Genomic DNA, 12,537 nt, shown 5'->3' with positions numbered 1-12,537 from the left:
AATGCTAAGCTATGTGTAGCAAGGAATAATATGATTGGTGGAAACCAAACGCATCCACAGCAACGTAGCATAGCACATCTCTGATGGAAAAGCACCCTTTACCGGAGAAATTCATATAGAAATATTTATTTTATCACTTTTAGTCAGCTTTATTACGAGCCCCATATAATAAGGAGCGACCTTATTGTTATAGCTTATCTGCGTGTATATCAAAATTTTTAATGGCAATATCCAATCCCTGATAAAACTTGCTTTACCCCGCCTTTGTCCCCGAAACCCCCTCACCATTGCAACGGGACTCATAACTATTCAAAAGTAGGCGACATTACGTTATGGTGGTATGCAAACCACACTATTTCCCCTAACACCATAACTCACATAATTTACTCGTGAGTTTGTGTTGTGAGGTGCAGTAAACGTTACATATCCTGCGGTGTGGTTTGAGGTAACATACACACACCGTAAACTTTTCCTTTTTTGGGGGGGGGATCATCTAATGACTTCTCCCGCCTTGGGTGAGGCGGGAGGGAGTGTCAGACTCTTACTGACTAAAAACTACCCCGTTCCTTCTCCTGCTTTGAGCCGGAGCCCCGGTAACCTTTTACGTTATCCGCAGCTCCGCATCAGGCATCAGCCCTACTAGTAAACTTTTACTTTGGATCATCAATACAGATGTAAAATACCTAAGTCATTTTAAAATACCCAATGCTGGGGCCACACTAATGGAATATGCCATTGATTTTGAAAACAAATGAACGATTATGATGAACGATTATAATGACTGCACGGTTGGTGCGGTGGCTGGGCAACTGGCTGCCGCGCAACGGGTAGCGGGTTCGATTCCCGCACGGAACAACTCTTTGTGTGATCCACAAATTGTTGTTTCGGGTCTGGGTGTCATGTGTATGTGAGCTTGTATGTTTGTAAACGCACCCACGACACAGGAGAAAATCCTAATGTGGGGCAAAGTTTTTTAAAAAAAAGAAAAAGAAAAGAAAAGATTATGAACTTTAAATGTTCGTACAAACATCAATTATCGCCATAATCAAATATGGCCCCAGCATAAGGGAGAAGACATTTGATGATTTTCCCTCTCAAAAAAAAATATACCTATCCTCTACTAATCGAAACATGATCATCAACAGGAATACATTTATTGCTTAAAACAAGGGCTAAATTAAGACAGGGTTTTGTCATAATCCCCACATTTGACAGGTACCTTAGGGATAACAGCCAGGGGATTAAAACAGGTTAAACTTAGAGGATGTTGTAGCCCGTCTGTCACTCAATGGTTTGTCAAAGTTAACCTGCTTTAACTATGAACAGTTCTTGTGTGCTGTGCTTATACTTAATAGGTCATTTTAAGCAACATTAGATTAGACCATTATCTATATAGTCGAATTGGTATTTACATTTCTAGATCTATTAAGTAGATTATATTAGTATATACAAGATCGATCTATCTAAGTACTTAGATTAGTTAGAAAATATCTTGTTGTCTGTATCTTCGTCGAACCGAAACTTAGACTTTGTCAGATTAAATTCTAGATATATTACATCTAACCAGTTTTCTTCAAATACAACATTTTCTCACTAGAATATAAATGTTATCTGCTCTTAGTAACACAGTACGTTTAAATACCTTTTTTAATATCCAATATTAGAATTCATGACCTCTAAAATAAATTGGACCTATAAATAGAAGGTACTTACATAACTCCCCAATATTGGCATATCAATTTGCCAGCAATAAACGTTATTTACATGTAAATAGTTGTTTGTGTGTACGTACAGAATATCCAATTATTCACATGTAAACTGAACACTTCAACTTGTCAGTATTGACGTGGAGCGCTGCCTTCAGCTACGAATACATTCCATTTTCACGCACCACTTATTCTAGAATATTCCAATGTGAGCTGCACAAACAAAAATATTGTTCCACGTAACTTTACACAAACTCGAAGAAATAAAACCTCCCTTGTCGCTCCGTCTCATCTAGAAAAACAACTACTTGGACTAGGGACAGTCGTTTAATTTGATACCAACTTTTAATTACGAAACAAACTGAATTCTGAGCTTTATAACAAAACAACAATGATTTGACGAGATGAGCTCTAATACGAAGTGATTCAAAGTAAAGTAAACAGTGAATTACATTACATAAATCTCCTACAAAGTCCACTGCGAGTCATTTGCGACGTTAACTTTGTGAATTTTAAGTTTTTCTTAAGTCGTTCTTAACAGCTGTTCTTTTTGTTATGTTCGCCGCGTTTTAAAACATGCGTATGTTGCCGCAGTGCTCAAAAACGCGGTCTTGCGTAACTTCACGTCAATTATTTTACTTGTGGTCAGAATATATCTAGATCAGAGAAAAACAATTTATAATTTAGGTTTAAGACATTTATTTCTCATAAACAAAATATACATAAGTAGGTACAGAATGCGAACCAGTGCCAGAACAATATACCAGTATTCATAAACAAACAAATTATTACATTACATACTTAAAACTGGTTTAACTCCACGCTTAGATATGGCTCCATAATTATGTATTTAATAAGTATTCATACTCATTATATCAGAATTCTAAACAGGAAGATTTGCCACGGACTGCCTCGTTGGTCGAGTGGTCGCAAGTGCGACTGCCGAACAAGGGGTCTCGGGTTCGATTCCTGGGTCGGGTAAAGTATTACTGGGCTTTTTTCGGATTTTCGAAAATTTCTCGGTAGTAGCACGGAGTCTGGAATTGTGTCCAGGATATGGCAATAGGCTCACCCCCTATTACATGGGACTTAAAACACAAATGGTGAAAAGTAGGTGTACATTGTATAGCGGCATTACGTGCCGTAATGTGCACCTCTGCCTACCCCTTCGGGGATAAAAGGCGTGACGTTGTGTGTGTGTAGGAATCATGACGAAAATACTAAAACCTCTTTTCTTCCAGGTGTAATGTACGGCTACAAAGGACTAGTGCTGGTCTTCGGCCTATTCCTGGCGTACGAGACCCGTTCGGTGAAAGTGCGGCAAATCAACGACTCCAGATACGTCGGCATGAGCATATACAACGTGGTGGTGCTGTGCCTCATCACAGCGCCGGTGACCCTAGTCATCGCCAGCCAACAGGACGCTGCCTTCGCCTTCGTGTCTCTAGCTATAGTGTTCTGCTGTTTTCTCAGCATGGCACTGATTTTTATTCCTAAGGTGAGTTGATGATGTGTACATTAAGATGGTTATGTTGTGATTGTGGTTGCACTTTCGCAAATTACACTAAACCGACTTATTAATCACTATGAATAAAATCCACCCCATTCCTATTCCTGCTTTTCGAACCACACCTCCGGTAGCCCGCTAGACAGTCCGCAGTTTTGGGTCGACATTCTTCGATTAGCCTTACTTTGGCCCCGTCTGTGGTGATCTGATGGCCCGGGTCTGGCTCTGATCGGCTCTCCCTATCTACTGCAAAACACCATACCATAGTCAACACTCTATTATTTTATTCAGATTTGGATTTTTTTAGTCAAAGAAACCCAATATTTTTTTATTTGAAGTTAACCATTTTCAAATGAGTTATTTTACATCCATTTTTAACACCTCAGATAGTTTCGTTTTACAACTAAACTATCTTATAATCGTTCCTTTGTTGCGAATATCGCTCTTATTGCTTACGAAATCAAGGTCAAACTGTTTTGTATGTAACAGTTGACGAGCGGTTGACACAAAGACAATAGCGTCCAGGCTTCGAAACAGCCCCTGAGTTAGCAGTAACTTAGACAAACTAATGGATGTATAGATATTCGGAAATGGCCGGGAACAATGTAGACTAGTAGTGAATATAATGAGAATGGACACACCTGAAATCTTAATAAACACGAAACAGGTCTATTATTTTAAGACGTTTATTGAAATATCATTTATGATACCAAAACATGATATTGTTAAAACAATACATACGGTAAGCCTAGAAATGTTTACGTCTGTCTCTTTAACACTTATAATTTATCATGTCATTTATAAGCTCTAAACTCCGATACTTCACAACAACATCTTAAAATAACTTTTCTTAAAATTTTAAACATAAATATCAACATCAAAACAGCCCACTGGACTTGAATTACTTGATAACAAAAATTGATTGTTCGATACAAAATCTGACCTAATTTGGAGCGACCTATTTAATTATAAAGATCTCAGCATCCATTGTCTTTAAGTACTTACTGTCACCCGGACCCCACTGATAAACCAGTACCGTACAATAAATATATTATGTCACCGGAAAATACCAAGAATTTTAGGTTTATAAATTTCCTAGGAAAATTAACCTAACTTGCCTGGGATTCTAAACGAGAGATAAATTGTCGTATTTTACATTCACATTTTCGTAAATTTATAAACTGATGAAAATTATTAGGAAAATAATAAGTAAGCAATAACGCTCTCTGATTGGTTGAATAAGTCGCATGTTTCTTCTTCAACTGTTAACATCAACAAAACAATGCAACACCAACAGCAGCTGCAAAACCAACAAAGTAGAGTGTTTTATACCGGATTTTTTAAAGAAGCGTAAAAATATAAGCTGTTCTGTGATTGGTAGTTATATTATTATTGGTAGAAGTTTATAAAACTAACCACAAAACGTCGTAAGTTTATAATTTTACGAAATTGTGGATGTGAAATATTTAAATTTTTTGTTATGATGATAACATGATAATAATCATATATGTTTCAAAGTATTCGTTCTAGGCACTGTGTAAGATCTATCACACACGATAGGCTACAAAACACCTATTACTTAGATTAATCCAACCATTACACCACATCAATTTAAACGACACTTATTTTCACAGAACATTATATCTCTTACCTCGAAATAGAAACTTAAACTCTAAAGGGCGAATTGATTCAGCCGTTTAAAATATAAACCGATATGATTTACGGCAGAAGTTGGGCCCCTAACTGAAATTAATGCCTACCTTTGAAATACTTTCACACGATTTAACATGATAATCGGTATTATGGAAGCAGTTTAAATAGAAAAATGTCTCTGTGAAATATTTACACCCGGGCCCCGGGTTTAATGGCACTATATTCACATTAAATAACTGTTTGGTAATATTTAAAATATTTATTATCTTCTTTTGTAAATAGGTGAGGCTTCCTTTTCAAAATAAGGTTATTTATTAATGATCAAAGGTGTTAATGTATTAGGGTGCACCAGAGATGTGGTATGCTACGTTGCTGTGGATGCGATTGGCTTCCACCAATCAATCTAAATCTTTGGTAAACCTAGCTTAGCATTGATGAAAACAGGTTCTACTAAGATTTGTTTTTTATATGAAAAAATGCGTGCTATGGATGGCTTCTCTATTATCGATACATCGCATACTCGAGCTGCGCATCTTCCTCGCACAGCTACTTTGCGCCGGCACATCTTCATAGCACATTTTACTCGCACAACTAGCTTAGTATCAGTGAAAAAGGTCACATAGGTTCACAGCTTAGCACAGCAGCGTGAATAGTCTAGCGGATTCGATTTCCACACGAATCAACTCTTTGTGCGACACACAAACTGTTGTTTCGGGTCTGAGTGTCGTGTGTATGTGAACTTGTATATTCGTAAACGCACCCACGACACAGGAGAAAATCCTATTATTTTAGAAAATAATTAAAGAAAAAGACACAAATTGAATGAAACATGAAAATTACGTCATATCTAATATTATTAATCACATGTCTAGTATCTACAATCTATTTGTGGGTGTATAGATAGTACTTAAGGAAATTACTAGGGCGCGCATTGAAAACAAATAATCTTGTTTATCCGTTTATCTACGATAGTGCTCAGACACGCAATTATATAAACTGTTAGTCATTACGTGATTAGAATTTAATATCAAGGTATTAGCAAACTAGCCGGAGCTGCGGACAACGTAACAGGTTACCGGGGCTCCGGCTCAAAGCAGGAGAAGGAACGGGGTGGTTTTTAGTTAGTAAGAGTCTGACACTCCCGCCTTACCCAAGGACGCCTTACGGAAGAAGTCATTTTAATCGATTTTATGATTTTCCCCCCCCCCTCAAAAAAAAAAAACAAAAAATAAGGTATTAGTAAACTAGTTTTTGTCCAAAACTTTGCCAATATTAGAACAAAATCAATTGTTTTGTTAATCAATACCCTTAGTACGAGTTTGCTTTACATTGAACGAAAACAAAAAGACGTTCGCACGTTCGGCGCTCTGATTGGCCGGCACGAATGAAACAACCAATCCAACCCAACGCATTCTCGTCTTGTTTTCGTTTAATGTAAAGTATTTTGATTTTTCACTTAATGTAGGTACTAAACACTAATTGCACACTAAATTTGAAACTTCTATGATGATCGATTAGTCAGTCAGTGACAAAATATGGAAACTTTGACAAGTAATGATAGTTAAACTATTGGTTGAAATTTAATGAAAATTAAAATAAACTATTTTTGTACAATGCTTGCTTAATATCTGAAAATTCAAGCTTCTTGTTTTATCCACAACGAAGTTATAGGCGGGTCGAAATGCTGTGCCGCCATTTTTGCTCGACTTAGCGGGATGCAGATGTAACAGATAGTACTTACAAATTACGTTTTCTATTTAAATATATCAGGTACATAGCGGCTATACAAACATTGTGAAAGAGGCCCTTAGTATTGGTATTAAGATTAGCCCTTAGTATTATAATACCAATGTATTAGGTAAGATTAAGTACTCCTTATCTATTGTAATTAAAAAGCAATGACCGTACACGCTGCTACACACGTGCCTCACTTTATAATCCCCGATTACACATTGTGATTAATGAAACATTCTTTATGACATATGACACAAACACGTGTGTTTATATACTTATTTATGTACAAAACATATTTTTAATGCTGTAAACAGCTGTGATAGTAATCTAGTATATTGGTGCGTAGGAAGTTTAGATATTAATTATTATGTTTTTCAGTTTACTCACGCAACTATTTGACGAGGATCTCGACTAGTTTCAAGCCATGCTAGAATCTAGAAGCTAGAGTAGTTATCATCATCCTAAGTCCATAATCACCTAACATAAGACAAACTCATTGTGCATATACACCCTATGTGTAAATTGGAAAATGTATACATTGAGTTGGTAATAAAGAAATTTATTATTATTTATTATTATATTTATTTTCAGCCATAATCATCCCACTGCAGAGCAAAGGCCTTGCTACCCTCCTTCCACTCTTCTCTGTGCACACAACCTATGAAGAAAAAAATAGCTTTAAAATGTTACTCATTCTGTACAGGTGATCGAGGTGATCCGTCATCCAACGGAGCGTGCGGAGAGCGGCCGGGGCTCCGGGTCGGGCTCCGCCCCAGCCGACGAGGAGCGCTACCGGGAACTAGTCAAAGAAAATGAAGAGTTGCAGAAACTCATCGCACAGGTAAGAGACATTTTAAATTGGTGTTTGGAGGAAAATGTGCTTTATTGTGTGAGAGATTTGGTCTGTATTGTAACGATAGTGTTGGTTACACTAGTTAGTTACTACCATAGTTATGGAAAGGGCTAATAGTTTTCTTTTTGATCATTCTACGAGTATGATTTTTTTATTTTGTAATTGACAGTTACCCTTTGGGAAAGAACATCTCATCCGGAGGAAGAATATTTATATATCGATTTGTTGAATTATTTTAAAATGTGTTATTCTATCTAAACCTTGGAAACATAAACATATCCTAAAATGCAATTTCATAAAAAAGTGTGCTGCCTTTAATTAAGAAATATTTCTAAAACCTTCTCTAAAGTCCAAAAATACTATACTGAAAACCGCATTAAAATCAGTTAAGACAAACACGAAATAATGACTAACTAACATATAAATAATAAGGTTCTACAAAAATACCTACCTAATTATGATGAATATTTCCTTCTGACTTAAATAATATCTTAATTAAAAGGATAAGGAAGAGGAATTATTGTCTTATAGATACCATTTGCGCGTCTAAAGTATCGGCTTGCTTACAAAGCCCAGATTAAATATATTTAAGGAAGTTCCTTTAAAAAAAAATACTAAGTTAATTAATTAAGTGAAAGTAATCCCTTTTAGAGTTAACAAAACAGTCCACGTGTCGACTAATTAATTTTATTGAAAGTTGTGTTTGTTACTACTTCTGAAACACAATTTAATATTGACACGAGCATAATTATATTGAATACCGTCTAAAACGACTAAATAAAATAAATAATGTCAATTAAAAATAACGGTTTACTAATGTAAATACATACATTGAGAAAATCTCTACCAGTTTCGAGTCACAGCGGGATTCTTCCTCATGCGCAGCGTGCGCTGACGCGGTGTCATCGCGTAGCCTACAGACTGTCGCGCAGGCTGCGTTATGTCGCTAGTTGGCCAGTTGTTCCAAGAAAATTTTCCATGTACAAGATCAATTTCTAAAAAAATACCATCAATCTTATATAAAGTTTCCTATCTAAATCCCATACTTTCCCACAATTTATAAAGATTTATTCATAAATAACTGGTAGATAGAGGCAAATATTGTCTTATTTTATTTTTTAAAATATCTTATCATCTGTGACTCCTTCAGTTATTCTCGCGACCACACCCAGAATCTTAATTATAACTATAAATATTGTGTTTAATGTATCTCATCACCTAACTTTATTGTATACGTTATTTATTTATTAGTAAAAAAACAAGCATTGTTTTACAGCTTAAAAGCCAATACATTATACAGTTAAAGTAATATCAAATACTTCGCATCATCATCAAAAAAAGTACAATAATTTCAATCACTTAAAACCAATCATCAGCCATCCATTTTTTCACAACCTTCCATCTCGCTGCGAACAGATCACACTCTGGTGCAGACGTCAGAGCATTGATAAAAAGCATGAACATGTGGAGAATTGGCAAGCGACAGTTAATGAAACTTGACATTAATATTATAGAAAATATATATGTTTTTACCTAGCTAACAAGTTCTACAAATACATATTTAGTATGGCAGTTAATTCAATTCGTTAGCACTCTATTCCTAGCCACCATCTCCTATTTTAGCCACGGTTGCTCTCCAAAAATATTCATGTTACCAAACCGCTTCAGTCGGAGTGCATTTGCAAAGATACACTTATGCATAATGCAGGTACAGCCAGCTAGGTATACACGCGTTATATATCATACATGCAGCACATAGACACTCATATATTACTCGTGCAATCACGAGATGCAGTTGTCACAGTGCGCGTTGAACATACTATCTATATAATAAAACTCTTAGTATACTAGAGTGACTGACTGACTGACTATTTGAAAGATCGCAAGTCGAATTCTATCTGCAGTCGTAGACAGCTGACATTTGGAATTAGGTTCCTTGGGAATATCTAGGGGAGCTCTAAGAAAGGATCTATGTAAATGACCCCCAGGCGAGAATGGGATCACATACGTTTCTATTCTTATTCCTCTGTTTATAAACTTGAAACTTGGCATGAACACGTACATAGGCGTTATGTTTGACATTAACATACAAGTTTTACATGCACATCACACCCAGACCCGAAACAAAAATGTGTAGTTTACATAAAGACTTGCTTCGTGAACCGCACCCGCTACACGTTACGCGTCAATGTGCAGTCATTGTTGTAAGTCTTTACTGAGTCTGTTAAAATACCAATAATACTTTGCCCAACCCAGGTAACAAATCCAAGAATACATAGCTTGACAGTAGCGCCTGCGACCAGTCAATCAATAAGGCAATCACCTCTACAGGAAATATAAGATTCTTTCTTTAAGAATTCTTCAATAGAAAGGCTTGAAAGACGTCCATTATGAAACTATTGGCAGATTTTACGGAACAAAAACTATGAGAAAATATTTTCAAAGCTTTGAAGTGATATTTACACCCACTGAGGGATTAAGTTACCGAAAATCCTTTCTTAAGGCTCACGTTTCATTGTATCGATTATTTAGCTGATGTATAGACGAAGCTACTTTTAGTTGACGCTATTTTCAACTGCTTTAGGCAGTTGTCCCACCAACGGCGAGTGAACGACTAACTATCGGCTATTTTCTCGCTCAAGAAACGTACACATAGATATACTTTCCGTGTAAACAAAAGAGATGCCTATACAAATAGTTGATCGCTGACTGTTCACACTGCCGGCGAGTACTCGCTTCACTTGTTTGTTTTTGTTTTCACTCGTTTTCACTCGTTTCTAGTTCTAGCTCTACTCGTTACTCGTTCATCGTTGCCGGTGGGACAACTGCCTAACAGTTGGAAATCCTAGCAAAACTATATATGAGACTTCAAATATATTTTCTCTTACTTCCAACTAATAGTATTCAAGTATTCAAGTATTTATTGCATCCATAGTGTACACTACAGTGTATTAGAAGATACAGTATTTAGTCACAATTATGGACCCTGTCTAATGTCTTATGTAAGTGTTAAAATTATGTTCCCTAAACCGAAGAAGTTACAAAAAACCCAAAAAGTAAGTGAATGTAAAATTGCAACGTTGCCAATTCATATAAACAAATGACACGTCAATAACGTCAGATCCGAAATGACAAGGACAGAAACATATGTTGTTTCTTTTTTCTATTTTGTTTTTAATATTTATCAAGGCACATTAATATCATAATGACGCAATAGCCACTACAATAATAAAGAATAAGTACGGGTGTAGATTATAAAATAAATTCACGCTATGAGAATTGATGATTAAAATCACCCGAATCATAATTAATTCTTTCGCACACTTTACTTCTCGTTACGGCAGCAAATTAATTAAGTATTTAATTAGGACATCGCTTTATGTCCGCCATTTTTTTTCAACCGTTGAACAATTTTACATTCTCAAATAGTTTTTTTTTAACGCAGTACTAGATTTATAATCTAATTTGGGTAATCAATTAGGACTTTTGTACTGTTCGGCTTTGTTTGTTTTGCTTCTTATAATAACTTCACGCCTGCCTCCCATGGCGGTAAGCAGAGACTAAGGATTGCCAATTGCTACGAATCTTGTGTTTCGCCGTGGTAAGTGAGGTTACCAGAGATTACCCCACCTTATGAGGCCGGTAATTCACTTTTAACTCCTCTAGATTGAAAATGTGTACGGGCGTCGCTGATTATCTTACCATCAGGGTCATAGCAATGCTCGTTTGCCCCATGTTCCTTAAAAAAATAAATCTTCATCATAGAGCTATTTCTCTTAATTTTATTTTAATTGTCGCACAAATCCAAAACATCGATAAACAATCCATCCTTTTCAACAAAGCCAATCAAAACCAATCCTGCAGTTTAGACACAAAAGCGTAACAAACATATAAACAAACTTTCTCAATAGCAGTTTGTATAAGGAAACTGTCCATTCAAGGCATCCTCCCATTTTCCTTATTTTATCTTATCTATGTTTACTTGCTGCGTCAGATTGTTCCAACAACTATATCTGATTTACTTTCAATTTTCTGATACCACGGGGCACTTGTGATAAGAGCAGTAGATACTAGAATGAAATCCATCATAAATAGCTGTAAGGACGCACGTATTTGTGACTTGAATTGCGTTTTACAAATTGAGGGCTTAGTATAGCTCTATTTATTCTTTCTTTACTTAACTAGGTAGGTAAGGTAGAAACATAAGTTAGGTATTAGCTCCTTTATACAAGCCCCTATCACCACACAGAGTAATGTTAGATAAAACTATGTTTAAAAAAACTGACCACGAACGATCGATTTTAAAGTCGGGTAATATACCTAAAACCTTCTCCTAAATCTGAAAAATACTATGCTAAAAACCGCATCAAAATCAGTTCAGCCAAACGCGAGATAATCGCGCACAAACATACATACATACAAGTCAAACAAGTATGAATTTGTTTAAAGACAAATTCCATCGACACTCTATAATTAAAGTACTCTTCATCTTTTAATATTTCGCAGAAAAACAATCAACAAACACGATTACTATCACTGCCAGTATACCATATACATGACTGCTTTCAATTAAACCTTAAACGTTGAACAAAGTGCTGTTACACCGTTTAAAGTCCCCCCCCCCTATCCATAATGGATTACTTTCACAAACTCATTATTCAAAACGTGAGATTCCTGTCTGAGGAAAGGGCTTAATCTTGACACTTCCTTCAAAAAATATAAAGTCCACTTTATCTTTAGCACCTAAAGGTGTGTCATGTTTAATTCATCTCGTCTGAAGGTGGATACATAGTTCGTTAAATAAAGTACCTACTCTTTTACTGTGCAAAGATTCTCATGGTTGTCGAAAAAGAGCCTTCGGGTGCTTTTCCACCAGAGATGTGCTATGCTACGTTACTGTGGATGCGTTTGGCTTGCACCAATCATATTTATTGGTACACATAGCATAGCACTATTGAAAATGGACTTAGCTAAACCAAGAAAGATGCATCCCTTAAAGCATTCACAGACGATCGAACTTGGTTCGGGCCGGACCACGAACTGTACGGTGCGCTCTACACAACAGACGAGCGCACCGGACTCCG

General features: G+C 36.2%; 1 protein-coding gene across 3 annotated transcripts in view; it reads left to right on the top strand.

Moving 5' to 3' along the window:
* The window catches only part of LOC118262401 (gamma-aminobutyric acid type B receptor subunit 1), a 176,014-nt gene that overhangs the window by 149,663 nt on the left and 13,814 nt on the right, over window positions 1–12,537 (top strand). For all 3 annotated transcript variants that reach the window (XM_035573712.2, XM_035573710.2, XM_035573711.2), the window contains 2 exons: window positions 2,948–3,204; window positions 7,304–7,441. In XM_035573712.2, coding sequence (XP_035429605.1) covers window positions 2,948–3,204; window positions 7,304–7,441 — 395 coding nt within the window. The remainder of the gene's footprint in view (window positions 1–2,947; window positions 3,205–7,303; window positions 7,442–12,537) is intronic.

Source organism: Spodoptera frugiperda, chromosome 12 (assembly GCF_023101765.2).
Source record: "Spodoptera frugiperda isolate SF20-4 chromosome 12, AGI-APGP_CSIRO_Sfru_2.0, whole genome shotgun sequence".
Taxonomy (NCBI): domain Eukaryota; kingdom Metazoa; phylum Arthropoda; class Insecta; order Lepidoptera; family Noctuidae; genus Spodoptera; species Spodoptera frugiperda.
Note: the sequence above shows the minus strand (reverse complement) of the source record. Positions and strands in the feature narration are given on the sequence as shown.